This window comes from Oncorhynchus tshawytscha, linkage group LG25, assembly GCF_018296145.1.
Source record: "Oncorhynchus tshawytscha isolate Ot180627B linkage group LG25, Otsh_v2.0, whole genome shotgun sequence".
Taxonomy (NCBI): Eukaryota; Metazoa; Chordata; class Actinopteri; order Salmoniformes; family Salmonidae; genus Oncorhynchus; species Oncorhynchus tshawytscha.
In genome coordinates, this window is record NC_056453.1 from 2,933,314 (window position 1) to 2,953,753 (window position 20,440).

Consider the following 20,440-nt stretch of genomic DNA (forward strand, 5'->3'; position numbering starts at 1 on the left):
CTTATTTACTCTAGACATTTAGGCTTTACATTTTTTTCAAAACACATCATTTCACTTCATGGGGGATTGTGTGTAGGCCAGTGACAAAAATCTCAATTTAATCAATTTTAAATTCAGGCTGTAACACAACAAAATATGGAACAAGTCAAGGGGTGTGAATATATTTGTTTGGGTGCGCCAGGCAGTGAATAGAAGGAAGGTGAAAAGAGAAGCTTTCAGGAATGTATTTGGCAAATAGGTAGAGCTGTGTGTGTAGGGTTGTCGCGATAATACGGTACAACATTTTCCATGGCAGAAAGGAAAACAGAATGCAGACTAAGCTCTTTGGCCATTTAGGAGTGTTATGTTACATTATGTGCTATAGTGTGGAGTTTAAACAAATGTGACACTGGGTTACAACTAGAGGTCGACTGATTAATCGGAATGGCAGATTTAATTAGGGCCAATTTCAATCTAGGACAGTTAACTCGTCCAGCGCTATAAACACCTGCCTCTCGTTGCACTCCACGAGGAGACTGCCTGTTACGTTACGCGAATGCAGTAAGCCAAGGTAAGTTGCTATCTAGCATTAAACTTTTCTTATAAAAATCAATCAATCATAATCACTAGTTAACTACACATGGTTGATGATATTACTAGTTTATCTAGCGTGTCCTGCGTTGCATATAATCTGACTGAGCATACAAGTATCTGACTGAGCGGTGGGAGGCAGCAGCAGGCTCGTAAGCATTCATTCAAACAGCACTTTTGTGCGTTTTGCCAGCAGATCTTCATTGTGCGTCAAGCATTGCGCTGTTTATGACTTCAAGCCTATCAACTCCCGAGATGAGGCTGGTGTAACCGAAGTGAAATGGCTGGCTAGTTAGCGCGCGCCAGTAGCGTTTCAAACGTCACTCGCTCTGAGACTTGGAGTGGTTGTTCCCCTTGCTCTGCATGGGAAACGATGCTTCGAGGGTGGCTGTTGTCGTTGTGTTCCTGGTTCGAGCCCAGGGAGGAGCGAGGAGAGGGACGGAAGCTATACTGTTACACTGGCAATACTAAAGTGCCTATAAGAACATCCAATAGTCATAGATATTTGAAATACAAATCGTATAGAGAGAAATAGTCCTATAATAACTACAACCTAAAACTTCTTACCTGGGAATATTGAAGACTCATGTTAAAAGGAACCACCAGCTTTCATATGTTCTCATGTTCTGAGCAAGGAACTTAAACGTTAGCTTTCTTACATATTGTACTTTTACTTCTCCAACTTTGTTTTTGCATTATTTAAACCAAATTGAACATGTTTCATTATTTATTTGAGGCTAAATTGATTTTATTGATGTATTATATTAAGTTAAAATAAGTGTTCATTCAGTATTGTTGTAATTGTCATTATTACAAATACATTTTAAAAAATTGGCCGATTTAATCTGTATCGGCGTTGAAAAACCATAATCGGTCGGCCTCTAGTTACAACATAAGAAACCATTGCCTGTTTTTTTCTGCTACAGGTATTGTGACAACCGTGTGTGTGTTGTGTGTGTGTTTGTGTGTGTAACCTCTATGCAGTGACAGTGCAAGGCAGGGTGAACAACCGGGCCATGCGGGAGATGTTCAGGAGCTATGTGGAGATGCTGGTCAGCACGGCCCTGGATCCTGACATGATCCAAGCCCTGGAGGATACAGAAGGTGAGCGCTCAACACACACACACACATGCACACACACACGGCCCTTGACCTCGACATGATCCAAACCCTGGAGGACACAGACAGTGGGAGCAGAACCCGCACACCACACAATACACAAACAGCCCTGAGGGGTGAACCACGAAGCTGGATAGAGAAGTTACTGTGCTTACTTTTGGTCAATTCCTTGTTTAACTTGGGATAACTGTTGACATGAAGGTGGCTCACCTTTTACTACATTTCTATGACAACGAATGCTTTAGCTTTAACCTGCTAACTCTTCATCCTGAATCAAGTGTTTAAGGTTTGAGTTGAGGACCATTCAAATTAGATTCCATCACTCTCGCAAAAAATGGGCCATCGTCTCCGGACCATATTTGAGGAAGAGGACTGATTTTTAAAATATTTGTATTAGTCAGGTGTTCTTTTGTTATTAAAAATAGTCATATTAAAATACACGCATTTGAAACTTCATGCGCTGTAAAACTTTCGTATGACCTATCAATATTATAATTATTTTAATTAAGAGTGGGGGAAAAGGACATTGATAAGCACACCAAAGACAACATTAACAATATAATTCATGAAATAATGATGGCACTTCTAATAGCCTATTTCCCACCATATCCTGCTGAATTTGCAGGATAACCTGTCTTTCATTTTAATTTCGTAAAATGAGTGACTGGCGGATGAACGGCACGACAATGGTCCTCAGGATCTCGTCACGGTATCTTTCCTCGTTCAAATTGGCATCGATAAAATGCAATTTGTTCGTTGTCCATAGCTTATGCCTGCCCATACCATAACCCCACCGCCTCCATGGGGCACTCTGTTCACAACGTTGACATCAGCAAACCGCTCGCCCACACAACACCATACAAGCTGTCTGCCATCTTCCCGGTACAGTTGAAACCGGGACCCATCCGTGAAGAGCACACTTCTCCAGCGTGCCTGTGGCCATCAAAGGGGAGCATTTGCCCACTAATGTCAGTTATGACGCCGAACTGCAGTGATGTCAAGACCCCGATGAGGACGATGAGCAAGCAGATGAGCTTCCCTGAGACGGTTTCTGACAGTGTGCAGAAATTATTCGGTTGTGCGATCCCACAGTTTCATCTGCTGTCCGGGTGGAAGTCCTGGGCTGACGTGGTTACACGTGGTTACACGTGGTCTGTGGTTGTGAGGCTAGTTGGACGTACTGCAAATTCTCTAAAACGAGAGGCTGCTTATGGTAGTGAAATGAACATTCCTGCAGTCAGCATGCCAATTGCACACTCCCTCAACTTGAGACATCTGTTGCATTGTGTTGTGTGACAAAACTGTACATTTTAGTGGCCTTTCATTGTTCCCAGCACAAGGTGCACCTGTGCAATGATCATGCTGTTTAATCAGCTTCTTGATATGCCACACTTGTCAGGTAGATGGATTATTTTGGCAAAGGAGAAATGCTCACTAACAGGGATGTAAACAAATTTGTGCTCATTTTTTTTTGTGTGTTGGAAAATATCTGCAGTCTTTTTTTATTTCAGCTCATAAAACACAAGTTGTGTTTTTATATTTTTGGTCAGTGTATTTAAGAGAAGCTGAACAGTGCTTTTTGTTGCTGATATTTATTATTTAGGATAATATTCAGCCTATTATTCAAAATACTTTCATATTTTTGTTATTTAGCTACTCATTTCAAATGGTTGAAACTAAAGAACTAATACAGTTGAGATTGTAATCAGGGGTTTGGAAAATATATTTTTTGTTTACAATGAAAGGTAAAGTTACCCAGAAGGATTTTGACATAACGCTGGGAACTTTGTCCATGTCAATTTAATGTGAATGATACTTTTCTGAATAAAGTTGAGTTGGGGAAAATGTTTATTATGCCTTCCTTTGCAGCCTTTTGCTGGATCCACCTTGTAACCAAATGACTTAGGCTAATATATTATGGACATTTCTTTGAAATTATGTAAAAAAGGCAGAGAGTAACTTAGCACCTTCCAAAAAAATAATTTATCAGTATTGCAAAAAATGTATTTTATCGTGATATGGATTTTTGTCAATATCGTCATAGTTTATTCTGTCGTCTCTTTCCCTGTCTCCTGTTGCAGCTGCTTCCCACACACAAAAAGCTTTGCAGCGTACTCAAGCTGCGCAGTTCCTCCTCCCCACTGTTAGATTCAAAATAAGCATGCTGCTCTGTTAGGTCAAATGCAGTTAACCGATTGTTCCAAACAAGAACAATGCTGCTTTCCACTTTGCTTCTTAAATGCCATTCTACTTCTATGATTCCAACAGTAGACTAGTGTTTCGATCTATATCGCAAATCAGACCGCTATATTTGGTAAAAGAAATAGCAATTAGATTTTTTGTAGCCCTAGCCTAGGTCATGTTCATTTGGCTCCAAATGGAAGAAATTGGACTGAAATGGGTAGGGACAATTTGGAACTGATCTCGGTGTGTCCTAATGAACACGGACAGCCCTGTTCAGGAGCGCTCAAAGTTACAGTGTTCAGTTATGATGATCAATCATGTCTGATCTATTCATAACATTTCACCTCATTCACCTCACATCCCAGTGGCATCCAGAGAGTTAAAGTTAGGATTTGTCCCGAACAGGTGCAGAAAGTCTAACTTACCCGCCACCCTTTGGACAAACCCTAACTTTCCTATGCCCCTTGGGGCAGAGAAAGGTTCAACACTGAAGCAATGGACATTAATCTTGCAATACGTCAAAGTTTTTTGTCAAGCACAAGTTGCCTCATGCGTATCCCAAGTTGAGGGTTTGGCCCTAAGTCATTCTTGTTATGAGTTAGATGTAATTGATATAAAGGGACACTGTAGCCCGATTCACACTAAAGGGCTGAACGGGGCTAGCCTGGTTACTCATTCACCGTAGCTGCTGGAACCATTCTAGAAAGGACAGGGCGAGAAGAAAGTATCTGAGTCAGCACAGTGTGATTTGGGTCGGCCATACAGTGTGAATAAGGTTAGGGATAGTTTCTGACCTTTTCCCTTGATTGTTTCGTGCTCATTTCTGAAAAGTAACTAGTGTTGTCATATCAGCTGTAATATGTCTGTAAAGAGTTGAAGGGAAGGCAGCGCCAAACGTGCAACGTTAATTTGAATGGAAACAGTGCTGTTTTGAACGACCAGTTGAATGTTGTGATTGTGTTCGGTTTTGAGATTTCAAATGCTCAAACCCATATAGGGTTGCAAAGGGTCGGACATTTTCCATGGGAAGTTAAGCCCTGGAATTTTGCTTAAATTATAACAGTGAACCTTTTTTTGTGGGATACACATAAGGCAATTCTAGGTCTTGTGGCACATTTTGGTTGAACTATCCCCAATTCAATGGAATTGAAACCCTCTGCATGCACAGTGCATTCTTCCATCACATGTACAGCTGATTCTCAAGATCTTGCACACCAATGAGATGCTGTTGAGCCCACACTATTACACTGTCTGAGCCAAGGACCACATGCTTTCTGGTAAGTTTTGATTACAATACTGGGTGGGGTGAATATATTTTATACGACATGCATGATTGGTTTTGTGAACTAGTAAATAGTAGCCTTCAGCAAAGTGTTTAAGTCATTTATAACTTGTTAACAATTTCTGCTAGTTAGTTGTTGCCACCATGTGGGTTTTAGCTTGCTTGAGCCTGCTAACTGAGTGTTAATTCACCTGTTTCCATACATGTTTCATTAAAAAAAAATTATACAAAGGAGTTGTTTCATCCAACTGCTTAACTTTTTATCTGTACATATATTTTTGTTACTTGTTTTTTTTCCCAAATCTTTACAGGAAAATGCCACGGGCACTATCTGATGTGTAGAGACATTTCACTGCAGCTAATGTAGAAGGAAAAGTGTGTACATTTGCAAATACTGTGCCAAATCATATGTGAAGAATGCAACAAAGATGCAGAATCATCTGGCCAAGTGCATAAAGTTCCCTCAGCGCTCACAACAACCAACCTCTGACAAAAGTCCCTCTACTTCTATTCGAGGTGAAAATGATGAATCGGACACCTTATCGATAGCAACAGCTCATGGTCCTCCTGGAATCAGATGGTTTTTTTTACTCAATGGAGGAAGGTTGTCAGAGAAGTGCTGATGAATGTCTTGCTCGAGCTGTGTATGCAACTGGTTCACCTCTGCTCACAGGCAATGTGTATTGTAAGAGATTTGTGAATGTTCTTTGCCCAGCATACACTCCTCCAACCAGACATGCTTTAACAACTCATATGCTGGACACAGAGTTCAACAGAGTTCAACAGAGTTCAACAGAGTTCAACAGAGTTCAACAGAGTTCAACAGAGTTCAAGCAAATGATAGAGAAAGCAGACTGTATTGCAATCATCAATTATGGATGGTCGAATGTTCGTGGGCAAGGAATAATTAACTACATCATCTCCACCCCTCAACCAGAATCCTACAAGAGCACAGACACAAGGGACAACACACACCGGTCTCTACATTGCAGATGATTTGAAGGCAGTCGTCAATGAGCTTGGACCACAGAAGGTATTTGCACTGGTGACTGACAATTCTGCGAACATGAAGACTGCTTGGTCTAAAGTGGAGGAGTCCTACCCTCATAGCACACCCATTGGCTGTGCTGCTCATGCATTGAATCTGCTCCTCAAGGACATCATGTCACTGAAAACAATGGATACACTACAAGAGAGCCAAGGAAATGGTTAGGTATGTGAAGGGTCATCAAGTTATACAAGTAATCTACCAAGCAAAGTGAGAAGAATAAGAGCACCACATTGAAGCTGCCCAGCAACACCCGTTGGGGTGGTGTTGTCGTCATGACAGTCTCCTGGAGGGGAAGGAGTCTCTCCAAGCTTTATCACAGTCTGCCGATATGGACAGCCCCTTCAAGCGGATCCTCCTGGATGATGTATTTTGGGAGAGAGTGGTAAGCAGCCTGAAACCCCTGAAACATATAGCAGTAGCCATTGCACGGATTGAGGGAGACAATGCCATCCTGTCTGATGTTCAGACTCTGCTTGCAGATGTAAGAGAAGAAATCCGTACTGCCCTGCCCACTTCACTGGTGCTCTAAGCAGAGGAAACTGCAGTTCTGAAATACATCAAAAAGCGTGAAGACTTCTGCCTGAAGCCCATAAACAATGCATACACGTTGGACCACAAATATGCTGGCAAGAGCATCCTGTCTGGTGCAGATATCAACCAGGCCTATGGTGTCATCACTACATGGCTCGCCACCTTGGCCTGGATGAGGGCAAGGTTCTTGGCAGTCTGGCGAAGTACACTTCCAAGCAAGGGCTTTGGGATGGAGATGCAATTTGGCAGTCGTGACAATATATCTCATCAGCCACCTGGTGGAAGGGATTTTGTGGATCTGAGACTCTTTCCCCTGTTGCCTCCATCATTCAAATCCCACCAACATCAGCTGCCTCAGAGCGCAACTGGTCCTTGTTTGGGAACACACACCAAAGCACGCAACAGGCTGACCAAAAGAAGGGTTGAAAAATTGGTGGCCATAGGGCAAATTTGAGGCTTTTTGAGGCTGACAACGAGCCATTCTCAACAAGGTTAGAAAGTGACTGAAGATGAGGCCTCCGAGTCCAATGTTCAAGAGGTGGACATTGAAGAGGTCCATGGAGAAAACAAGGAAGCCTGAGAGGAAGACAACCAAAGCTTTAGTTTCTAGACTATCGTTTTACAGATATATGTTGAAAATGTTTTTGGGAGATGCGATGGATCATTGGGTATCATTCAATATTCCCTTTGTTGTTGTTCAGTGAAGTCATCCCATGTGAAGAGTCAACTAATTTAATTAAAGTTCAATTCGTAGCTAAAAATGTTTTTTTTTTTTCTATTGGAAGGATTTAATTATTTTCAATTGTCTACTTATGATAAGGTTAAAGGTTTCTGTTTCTGTCTCCATATGATATGGTAAATATAGCCAATGCAAAAACCATCTAAATTTTAAATGGTATTAATATTAATTTGCATATATTCCCACAGAAAGTTTCCATCTCTGAATATTCCACCAAAATGTGCAACCCTACACCCATATTGATCAGGCCACACACACCAAACAGGAGCAAACATACCTTGAGGAATGTTGAACAGTGCACAGCATTGTGGGAAAGCGTTAGGTTCAGTACAAACCGTTCCGCAATGTAGCAAAACATTTCATCAGCTGAATATGCCCCTGGTTAGCCTCCCCAGGTTTGGAATGATTGACAGTCATTTGAAACATATCCATTTAATCAGGCTTTCCTCTCCATCTCCGTTGGTTATCCAGATGAGCTGTACCTCCCTGGAATGAGGAAGATTGATGGCATCATCGTGGAACAGAAGAGGAGACTGATGAGGAGAGTAAACATGAGTACTCAGCACCAGGTAACCTGCTCTGAATATACTGTAAATGTATATATTCTGAACAAAAATACAAAAGCAACATGCCACAATTTCAAAGATTTTACTGAGTTACAGTTCATATAAGAAAATCAGTCAATAAAAAAAAAAACAATTGGCCCTAATCTATAGTTTTTACTGTGGCTTGTGAAAGTATTCACCCCCTTGGCATTTTTTCCTATTTTGTTGCCTTACAACCCCCCCCAAAATCTATTTTAATTCCAGGTTGTATCATTTGATTTACACAGCATGCCTACCACTTTCTTAATGACCCCTAACCTTTGAACGGTAGTGGGCAAGAATACATGCACACACTTTGAAGAATCTAAAATATATTTGGATTTGTTTAACACTTTTTAAAAAAAGTTATTATATGATGCCATGTGCGTTATTTCATAGTTTTAATGTCTTCACTATTATTCTACAATGTAGAAAATAGTAAAAATATAAAACCCTTGAATGAGTAGGTGTTCTAAAACAAAAAAACAAAAAAAGATGTTTACAGTTGAAGTCGGAAGTTGACATACACCTTAGCCAAATAGATTTAAACTCAGTTTTTCACAATTCCTGACATTTAATCCCAGTAAAAAAAATAATGTTTTATGTCAGTTAAGCACCACTTTATTTTAAGAATGTGAAATGTCAGAATATTTTATTTCTTTCATCACATTCCCAGTGGGTCAGAAGTTTACATACACTCAATTAGTATTTTAGCATTGCCTTTAAATTGTTTAACTTGTGTCAAATGTTTTGGGTTGCCTTCCACAAGCTTCTCACAATAAGTTGGGTGAATCTTGGCCCGTTCCTCCTCACAGAGCTGGTGTAACTGAGTCAGGTTTGTAGGCCTCCTTGCTCGCACATGCTTTTTCACTTCTGCCAACAAATTTTCTATGGGATTGAGGTTGAGGCTTTGTGATGGCCACTCCAATACCTTGACTTTGTTGTCCTTAGGCCATTTTGCCACAACTTTGGAAGTATGCTTGGGGTCATTGTCCATTTAGAAGACCCATTTGCGACTAAGCTTTAACTTCCTGACTGATGTCTTGAGATGTTGCTTCAATATATCCACATAATTGTCCTTTCCTCATGATGCCATCTATTTGTGAAGTGCACCAGTCCCTCCTGCAGCAAAGCACCCCCACAACATGATGCTGCCACCCGCGTTCTTCACGGTTGGGATGGTGTTCTTCGGCTTGCAAGCTTCCTCCTTTTTCATCCAAACATAATGATGGTCATTATGGCCAAACAGTTCTATTTTTGTTTCATCAGACCAGAGGACATTTTTCTTAAAAGTTCCAAACTGTAGTCTGGCTTTTTTATGGCGGTTTTGGAGCAGTGGCTTCTTCCTTGCTGAGCGGCCTTTCAGGTTATGTCGATATAGGACTCATTTACTGTGGATATAGATACTTTTGTACCTGTTTCCTCCAGCATCTTCACAAGGTCCTTTGCTGTTGTTCTGGGATTGATTTGCACTTTTCGCACCAAAGTACGTTCATCTCTAGGAGACAGAACGCGTCTCCTTCCTGAGCGGTGTGACGGCTGCGTGGTCCCATGGTGTTTATACTTGCGTACTATTGTTTGTACAGATGAGCGTGGTACCTTCAGGCGTTTGGAAATTGCTCCCAAGGATGAACCAGACTTGTAGAGGTCTACAATATTTTTTCTGAAGTCTTGTTTGATTTCTTTTGATTTTCCCATGATGTCAAGCAAAGAGGCACTGAGTTTGAAGGTAGGCCTTGAAATGCATCCACAGGTACACCTCCAATCGACTCAAATTATGTCAATGATGCCTATCAGAAGCTTCTAAAGCCATGACATTTTCTGGAATTTTCCAAGCTGTTTAAAGGCACAGTCAACTTAGCGTATGTAAACTTCTGACCCACTGGAATTGTAATACAGTGAAAAACTACTTCTGTCATGCACAAAGTAGAGGTCCTAACTGTCTTGCCAAAACAATAATTTGTTAACAAGATGTGTGGAGTGGTTTAAAAATGAGTTTTATTGACTCCATCCCAAGTGTATGTAAACTTCCGACTTCAACTGTGTGTGTGTGTGTGTGTGTGTATTCAAAGTAGCCACCCTTTGCCTTGATGACAGCTTTGCACACTCTTGGCATTCTCTCAACCAGATTAATGAGGTAGTCACCTGGAATGCATTTAAATTAACAGGTGCGCCTTAAGTTAATTTGTGGAATTTATTTCCTTCATTACTTTACATGATTGACGGCTTTAATGATGGACCAACACATTACATGATTGACGGCTTTAATGATGGACCAACACATTACATGATTGACGGCTTTAATGATGGACCAACACATTACATGATTGACGGCTTTAATGATGGACCAACACATTACATGATTGACGGCTTTAATGATGGACCAGCACATTACATGATTGACAATGATGGACCAACACATTACATGATTGACGGCTTTAATGATGGACCAGCACATTACATGATTGACGGCTTTAATGATGGACCAACACATTACATGATTGACGGCTTTAATGATGGACCAACACATTACATGATTGACGGCTTTAATGATGGACCAACACATTACATGATTGACGGCTTTAATGATGGACCAACACATTACATGATTGACGGCTTTAATGATGGACCAACACATTACATGATTGACGGCTTTAATGATGGACCAACACATTACATGATTGACGGCTTTAATGATGGACCAACACATTACATGATTGACGGCTTTAATGATGGACCAACACATTACATGATTGACGGCTTTAATGATGGACCAACACATTACATGATTGACGGCTTTAATGATGGACCAACACATTACATGATTGACGGCTTTAATGATGGACCAACACATTACATGATTGACGGCTTTAATGATGGACCAACACATTACATGATTGACGGCTTTAATGATGGACCAACACATTACATGATTGACGGCTTTAATGATGGACCAACACATTACATGATTGACGGCTTTAATGATGGACCAACACATTACATGATTGACGGCTTTAATGATGGACCAGCACATTACATGATTGACGGCTTTAATGATGGACCAACACATTACATGATTGACGGCTTTAATGATGGACCAGCACATTACATGATTGGAATGATGGACCAACACATTACATGATTGACGGCTTTAATGATGGACCAACACATTACATGATTGACGGCTTTAATGATGGACCAACACATTACATGATTGACGGCTTTAATGATGGACCAGCAGATTATAGATCAGTCAAAACGGAAAATTTCAAGAACTTTGAAAGTTTCTTCAAGTGCCGTTGCAAAAACCATCAAGTGCTATGATGAAACTGTCTCTCACGAGGGGACTGCCACAGGAAAGAAAGACCCAGAGTTACATCTGCTGCAGAGGATAAGTTCATTGGAATTACCAGCCTCAGAAATTGCAGCTCAAATAAATGCTTCAGAGTTCAAGTAACAGACACATTTCAACATCAAGTGTTCAGAGGAGACTGTGTGAATCAGGCCTTCATGGTCGAATTCCTGCAAAGAAACCACTACTAAAGGACACCAATAAGAAGAAGAGACTTGCTTGGGCCAAGAAACACGAGCAATGGACATTATACCCATGGACATCTGTCCTTTGGTCTGATGAGTCCAAATTAGATTTTTGGTTCCAACCACCATGTCTTTGAGACGCAGAGTAGGTGAACGGATGATCTCCGCTTCAATTGTTCCCACGTGAAGCATGGGGAGGTGTGGTGGTGCTTTGCTGGTGATTTTTTTTTAGAGTTCAAGGCGCACTTAACCAGCATGGCTACCACAGCGGTACGCCATCCCATCTGGTTTGCTCTTAGTCCCACTATCATTTGTTTTTTCAACAGGACAATGACCCAAAATATACCTCCAGGCTGTGTAAGGGCTATATGACCAATGAGAGTGTCATCTGATGCAGAACTCCATCAATCATCAAACCTCAACCCAATTTGAGATGGTTTGGGATAATTTGGACCGCAGAGTGAAGGAAAAGCAGCCAACAAGTGCTCAGCATTTGTGGGAGCTCCTTTAAGACGGAAGGAAAATCATTCCTCAAGAAGGTGGTTGAGAGAATGCCAAGAGTGTGCAAAGCTGTCAAGGCAAAGAGTGGCTAATTTGAAGAATCTCAAATCTCAAATATTTTTTGATTTGTTTAACACCCTTTTTGGTTACTACATGATTCCATGTGTTTTGATGTCTTCACTATTATTCTAGTGTAGACAATAGTTAAAATAACTACTCATTCAAGAGTTTTTCTTTATGTCCAGACCTTTGACTGGTTGTGTGTGGTTTCCTTCCATTTTCTCTCGTAGGAGACCCTGCACATGTATCCTCATATGGCGGCAGACCCCCTGGATTCAGGAGCTGTGTGGATGCGGCTCAGTGGGGAGGGCTACAACCGCAAGACCCTTAACAGAGTCAAGAAGAGCCTACCCAAACCACAGGTGTGTGTTTGTCGGCAGTTCTGATGTGGGTGGTTTTGCATACCAAATATGCCAGATGTTGTTGTTGTCGGGGGAGGCCAGAGGGAGTTGCTCATTGTGGAGGTGGGTTGCTCTTTTGATTCCTATATGGAGCAGACCTTTGCTGCCAAGTTGCTGAATTATCACCCGCCTTGATTACCAGTAGAGATGTGACAAATGGAAAACATTTATTTAATGTTTAAACTGCTTTATCGGTTTTCCATTAAAACGATAGAAATTCATGAAAGTATTGCCACACAGGACTTTGCTGCTGTCGCTTGCCTTTCTCAGCCATTTTTCCAACTCTTACCGACGATGACGTAGTGGTGGAGTCGTCTCCAAAATAATTGATTTCTCGACTCCTTGCACGTCGCCTTCCGACGTCAACTCCCAGTATTTGTTTAACAGAGGAGGCAAATTTAGATGCTGTACTTTCGAGAACATAAACACTCGCATCCTTCATAGCGAGCTAGCGAGGAACGGAGAGAGGGGAGGGTCACGATAGAGTCAGGTCGGCCACCAGGCAGACATTCAGAACCGTGCACTAGGCCTGTCTATTGGCAATCAATAGCTGTATCTCACAGTTTCTATCTCACAATGTCTCTCAACTTCTGTAAAGCGGGGCCTATCATCAATGAATAGGCTAGGATATTGAGATACAACATTTCACACACAGTATGTGTGCAGGTTCGCTTCACGCTTTTCACAGCCTGGTTGCCATGGGACCTAAACAGCGGAGAAGTTGAGCCTCGCGCGTCAACCCTTTTAGTAATCGCGGAAATTGACTCACTGTTTACTTTCTGCATCTACGTACATAAAAAAAATAAAAAATTGGGTTAGGGATTCTTCTTAACGTTAAGGATCCCAATTTTGTTGAAACGTTCAAATCAAACTTTATTTGTCACATGCGCCGTGAAATGCTTACTTACAAGCCCTTCACCAACAATGCAGTTCAAGAACGAGTTTAGAAAATATTTACCAAATAAACTAAAGTAACACAATAACAAGAACGAGGCTATATATAGGTGGTACCACTACTGAGTCAATGTGCAGGGGTACAGGTTAGTCGAGGTAATTTGTACACCAGTTACCAGTGCAAAGTTGTGGTACTGATATTTGGGAGCCTCGGCCGTGTACATAGGCTTGACAGTGCATGGCCTTCAGATTGCAGGCCTGCATAAGACCGGCAAAGCAGCTAGCTAGATACTGCTCCGTGTCAGCTGTCATGGGCAGCTGAGCTGTATTGGAAATGTGCTTTCTGTATCCCTGAGTGTCCATATACATTGACTCCAGAAAGTATTCTCAACCCTAGACTTCTTTCAGATTTTGTTGTTCCAGCCTCAATTTAAAATGGATTCATTTGATATTTTGTGTCATGCCCAACACACAATATCCCCATAATGTCAAAATGGAGTTATGTTTTTAGAATCTTTTACAAATTAATTAAAAATAAAAAGCTGAAATGTCTTCAGTCAATAAGTATTCAATTGCTTTGTTATGGCAAGCATAAATAAGTTCAGGAGTAGAAATGTGCGTAAATCACATAAGTTAGATGGACTCATTCTGTGTGCAATAATACTGTATTACATTATTTTTGAATGACTACCTCATCTCTACCCCACACACATACAATTATCTATACGGTCCCTTAGTGGAGTAGTGAATTTCAAACAAAGGCCAGCGAGGTTTTCCAATGCCTTGCTAAGATGGGCACTTATTGGTAGAAATAAAAAAAGCCGATATTGAATATCCTTTTGAGCATGGTGAAGATATGAATTACACGTTGGATGGTGTATCAATACAACCAGTCACTACAAAGATACAGGCGTCCTTCCTAACTCAGTTGCCGGAGCTGAAGGAAATTGCTCAGGGATTTTACCATGATGCCAATGCTGAATTTTAAAACAGTTAGAGTTGGATGGCTGTAATAGGAGAACTAAGGATGGATCAACAACATTGTAGTTACTGCACAATACTAACCTAAATGACAGAGTGAGAAGAAGGAAGCCTGTACAGAATACAAATATTCCAAAACATGGATCCTGTTTGCAATGAGGCAGAAAATGTGGATACAAAGCCTTATGTTTGGGGCAAATCCAACACTAAAACATCACTGAGTACCTCTCATCATATCTTTCAAGCATGGTGGTGGGTGCATCATGATATGGGGTATGCTTGTCATCGGCAAGGACTATGGAGATTTTTTTTAAGATAAAAAGAAACGGAATAGAGCTAAGCACAGGCAAAATCCTGGAGGAAAACCGGGTTATCTGCTTTCCAACAGACACTGGGAGACAAATTCACCTTTCAGCAGGACAATAACGTAAAACACAAGGCCAAATATACACTGGAGTTGCTTACCAAGACGTCATTGAATGTTCCTGAGTGGCCGAGTTTTGACTTCAATGGCTTGAAAATCTATGGCAAGACTTGAACATGGCTGTCTAGCAATAATCAACACCCAGCTTGACTGAGCTTGAAAAATGTTAAAAAGAATCATTTGCAAATATTGTACAATCCAGGTGTGCTCTTAGAGAGACTTAGCCAGAAATACTCACAGCTGTAATCGCTGCCAACAGTGATTCTAACATGTTTGGAGGCAGGGGTGTTTGAGATGTGCATTTAATTTTCAATACATTTGCACAAAATAATAAAAACATTTTTTACTTTGTCATTATGGGGTATTGTGTGTAGATGAGTGAGAGGAAAAACAATATATGTAATCAATTTTGAATTCAGTCCGTAATGCAACAAAATGTGGAATAAGTTGAGGGGCGTGGATAATTTCTGAAGGCACTGTTTGTCCGTTGAATTGTTTCAATTCTTCGACTGTAATGTAATTTGTGGATTCAAATCAAGTATTTTGTGTCTGTGTTTTTGAGGGGGTGGGTGTGTCTGTGGGTATTTGCAGTGAGTGGGTGTTTTGTGTTAAAGGCATTACCAACAATCAGTTCAACAGCTGCTAGGTTGCGCTGCCCATCTCTCCCATAAGTTGATAGTTTGTTTGTAGGTGTTTGCAGCTGTGCGTGTCATGTGCATTCTCATGTCTCACTGTTGAACCTTAATTATATAGGTGGATTTTATTCTCTCCAAATATTGTTTTTAATCTGTCTTCCCCCAGGACCTTAAACTGTCAACAGAATCATGTCGGATCTACAGCCTCTATCACTCCCTGCATCATTATAAATATCATACTTTCTTACACTGCAAGAAAGAGGTAAGGACATGTATTTTATATTATTGTAATAGATACACCTATTTGATATATATTTCTCTTGTTGATATTGTATCAAGAACAGTTATTTGTGTCTCCCCTACTGTGGTTTATTTAAATATTGTTTGTTTCAATTTACCCAGCAGAAATATTACCCAGATGTATTTTATTATTTTATCCTTGCTTAAACACACCAGATATATTGTGGTTTAAATCCCCTGCTGACATAATTTACTCTATTTGCTAATCAACAATGGTTGATTGGAATTCTAAATATTGTCTTTATATTAACTCTGTCAAACAAACAAAAATAATTGCATGATCTTTCAGTAGTTAATCACGATTTAATTGCAATTTTTGAAATTGCTCAAATTTGGCTCTAAAAAGCAGGGCATTCATTGAGTTACAGGCATACTATACTTTGATTGCAAGGGCCAGAAACACACAATTATCTGTATCAGAAACAAAATGCTCTCAATGTTTAAGTAGGCTTACTCCCTCGTATCAATGTTCTCGAAGTTTAAGACTTCCACATAGTCACACACGCACTGTTAAAGCTTCAGGCATTCTAAATGAGTGTTCTCCCAATTTCTGAAACGAGGAGCATATCATGGCCAACTATGTTGTCAGTTCTACAGAAGACAACAGATCAGCCAGGCCTAGGTTATCCGTGTTCTTCAACATGAACTAGTCACAAGCTGTAATGTGTTAACACATAAACCTTGACAGCCCTAGTTTATATTAATATTGTGTTTACCCAGCATAGATAATGTTTATTCCATGGGTAGACACACCATAGCCTTGACACATGTACTTCTATTTGACCAAATAGACATGTTACCATAGTCTAAATATACTGTATTTTGTGTTTCCCTGGCAGACCAACACTATAGAGCAGGCAGCTGAGGACCCTGGGCAGGAGGAGGTGGTGCAGCAGTGTATGGCCAACCAGGGCTGGCTGGACACCCTCTTCAACTCCTTCATCGAGCTGCTCACACTCAGTGCCAAGGCCTGAGCGACAGACAGAGGGGATGGAAGACAGAAAGAAAAGAGAAAGCGAAAGAACAAAAGGCACAGAAACTAGGCCCCAGGAACGGTGAGGTGGGCAAACAAGGGGAACGAGATAAGAGGTCCCATCCCACCTGGAGTCGTGTGGGTCCGACGGACAACTTGAAACTCGAGGAACAAGAGGGTTGGTAGGTGTGACCTTGGAGAGTGACCTCCTTAGTTCATTGACAAAAATATAGCAATTAATTGACTTGACCTTGAGAATGGATGATGACCCCACAGGAGCTGGTGTTGTACCTGATTGGTCAAGAAGACACTGACCAATCACGAGGCAAAGACCAAGGTGAGAAAATACACCGAAGGCAGAAGGAGGAGCTATTGCACCTAGTCACGTGGATTGCCTCACAGACATTGTAAAAATGTGCGTCAGACAGAAACGTTTCGGAGAATCTATTACTGTCTGTTTTTACATAAATGATTTGTTTTAAAACATTGCATTAGAGGAGTGCAGTGAGCGGTGTGAATATATGGCTTGTCTGTGGAAAGGATGCAACATAACGGTGTTAATTCTCGTTCTATGCGACAGTAGGCAGCGGCACCGGTGAGCTATGTGATAATATATAAACCCATTTAAATTATTTATATGAGGAGGATTTTAACAAACTCTCACAAGTGCTGGGATGCCGCCTTAGCATTAACATGTTTCACGTTAAACGTTCCGTTGTACGTACACCCACATATCCGAGCTTGTTTTTTACTTTGACACAAAAGATGGGTGGATGAGATGGAAACGTGGCATCAACTTTGTCTGTAGAGAATGGGTATATTTAAAACCCACATTGTAGTGCTTTAGTTCATCAGAATCATGCAGCTGCAAAGAGAAAGAAACATTTTCAAGTTCCCTTACAGGAATGGTTATAAATTAGTCATATTTAAAGAGAATATGGTCACTTCATTTTTATGTCTGATGTTTTGCATATTACAATGATATATTTTGGGGGGCATTTTTCCTTGGAAAGACAGTCTGTAAATATTGTACAGTTCTTGACAAATCTTTGTTTATACATCAGATACTCAGCGAAATGTTTTGCCACGAGCAGCATCGCAGATATTGAGATGAGTGAGATGCAAGACTTCTCTCTGTCATATACAGTATCTGAGCATGTGAACGAACGGGTTCGCTTCACACTGTTGCAGCCTGGTAGCCACGGGACCAAAACAGTGGAGAAGTTGAGCCTCGCGCTTCAACCCTTTTAGTTGGTGCGGAAATTGACCCACTATGCTGTTTACTTTCTGCATCCACGTCATATCGCTGAGTCTACCTTAAATAACTCTCCTGTATTTGAAACACAAATAAAAACGGCAAAGAACAATTTGTTGTTGAAGTCCATTAATGTATATGAAATAGATTAGATTACAGAAGGGAAGTTACCCAGAGCTGTTGGTGACGTAGAAGCTGGAAAAAGAAATTGAAGACACAGCATTTTCGCTCATGGGGCATTTAAACCAGGTATAACATACGGCGACTTTCCTCGTACAACCTGTTAAGCGAAACACGACATGTGCTATCTTCTTGCATATGTCCTGATTGTGCATGTCCAACAAAGAAGCCCATCTGTCATGGAGTGGGTAAATTACAATGTCAGTCTTTTCTGGTTGCAAGTTGTTTTTTTAAATACTTTTTTTGGATGCTATCGTCCAAGTCAATGTTATTAAAAACCTCTTAATAAGGATCGGCCCCTTTTTTTTCAATTTTCACCTAAAATTACATACCCAAATCTAACTGCCTGTAGCTCAGGCCCCGAAGCAAGGATATGCATATTCTTGGTAACATTTTAAAGGAAACACTTTGAAGATAGTGGAAATGTGAAAGGAATTTAGGAGAATAACACATTTTAGATCTGGTAAAAGATAATACAAAGAAGAAATCGACTTTTTTGTACCATCTTTGAAATGCAAGAGACGGGTCATAATGTATTATTCCAGCCCAGGTGCAATTTAGATTTTGGCCACTAGATGGCAGCAGTGTATGTGCAAAGTGTCAGACTGATCCAATGAACCATTGCATTTTAGTTCAAAATTTTGTATCAAGACTGCCCAAATGTGCCTAATTTGTTTATTAATAACTTTTCATGTTCAAAACTGTGCATTCTCCTCAAACAATAGCATGGTATTATTTCCCTGTAATAGCTACTGTAAATTGGACAGTGCAGTTAGATTAACAAGAATTTAAGCTTTCTGCCAATATCAGATATGTCTATGTCCTGGGAAATGTTCTTATTACTTACAACCTCATGCTAATCTTATTAGCCTATATTAGCTCAACCGTCCCGCAGGGTACCCACCAATCCTGAAACGGTTTTGAGTTTGCTACAAGTGTAGCTAACATTGTAGTGTGATGCTATCTACCGAAATTGCTTATGTAAAGCTATTTTGCAAGCTATTTTTAAGTTAGCTAGCTCGATTGTTTTCAGGCTGAGCACGACATTTTTAACACTGCTTTTTTCTGATAAGTATGTTGCAAACCAAATGGATGGGTCTAGCTCATTAATTTGTTGATCTGATGTAGTTGGTACCTCAGATTATCAACCCAGCAAAATAAGTATGTAGTATCCGCAGATGGCCACGGTGAGGAGCAGGAGTTATAAACCCAAACCATTTTTTGCTGGGAAAAAAACGCTAACCCTTATACCTATTTTAACCCTGAACAGTCAGTAAACTTAGAATTGGGTAGCCTATAACACTTTTAGAAATTATTTTTTTTCTTTACATTATGTCAGTAAATACCATTATAGGACTAAATACTCAACCTAAGTATTTGCTGGTTTTTGAATTTTATGGTATTTTTTTATTGCAAGGCAGAACACTTCTAATAAACGAGCCACATTTTTAAAAATGATTATTTCAAATGTGGTTTGAACTGTGTGACTTCGTAACCTCTGTGTGAAAGTCCAGCAATTGGCATGGGCAGGTTTGAGACTGATCTCTTGAATTAATAAGAAAAATATACTCTACTTTATTTCACAGCTGTCTCCAATGTCTTTACGGTCTTCTTTTGAATATTTACAGGTCCACTCCTGGCAGCAGGTATTGCAGTAAGGAAACAGGGATCAGAAGAAGAGAGCTTCTTTTGAGAGCCACCATATATATTAAAAACAACTAATTTCCTGTGTCTGTGTTTTTTATACAGTGCATTCTGAAAGTATCCAGACCTATTGACTTTTTCCAGACTCCCCCCACCCCTCCCCGGGAATATGACATTTACATAAGTATTCAGACCCTTTACTCAGTACTTTCTTGAAGCACCTTTGGCAGAGATGACAGCCTCAAGTGTTGGATATGACGCTATAAGCTTGGCACACCTGTATTTGGGGAGTTTCTCCCATTCTCTGCAGATCCTCTCAAGCGCTGTCAGGTTAGATGAGGAGCGTTGCTATACAGCTATTTTCAGGTCTTTCCAGAGATGTTTGATTGGGTTCAAGTCCGGACTCTGGCTGGGCAACTCAAGGATATTGAGAGACTTGTCCCAAAGCCACTTCTTGGCTGTGTGCTTATCGTCATTGTCCTGTTGGAAGGTGAACCTTCGCCCCAGTGTGAGGTCCTGAGCGCTCTGGACCTTTCATCAAGGCTCTCACTGTACTTTACTCTGTTCATCTTTCCCTCTCCTTACTAGTCTCCCA

The 20,440-nt window shown here is 40.6% G+C and overlaps 1 protein-coding gene across 1 annotated transcript in view; it reads left to right on the forward strand.

Moving 5' to 3' along the window:
- The window catches only part of LOC112232883 (proline-rich protein 12-like), a 53,678-nt gene extending 35,545 nt beyond the window's left edge, over positions 1–18,133 (forward strand). The window contains exons 11-15 of the mRNA XM_024387364.2: positions 1,555–1,674; positions 7,948–8,045; positions 12,389–12,520; positions 15,660–15,755; positions 16,633–18,133. Of these exons, the coding sequence (XP_024243132.1) occupies positions 1,555–1,674; positions 7,948–8,045; positions 12,389–12,520; positions 15,660–15,755; positions 16,633–16,767 (581 nt within the window). The 3' untranslated portion in view covers positions 16,768–18,133. The remainder of the gene's footprint in view (positions 1–1,554; positions 1,675–7,947; positions 8,046–12,388; positions 12,521–15,659; positions 15,756–16,632) is intronic.
- The last annotated feature ends 2,307 nt before the right edge of the window (positions 18,134–20,440 follow it).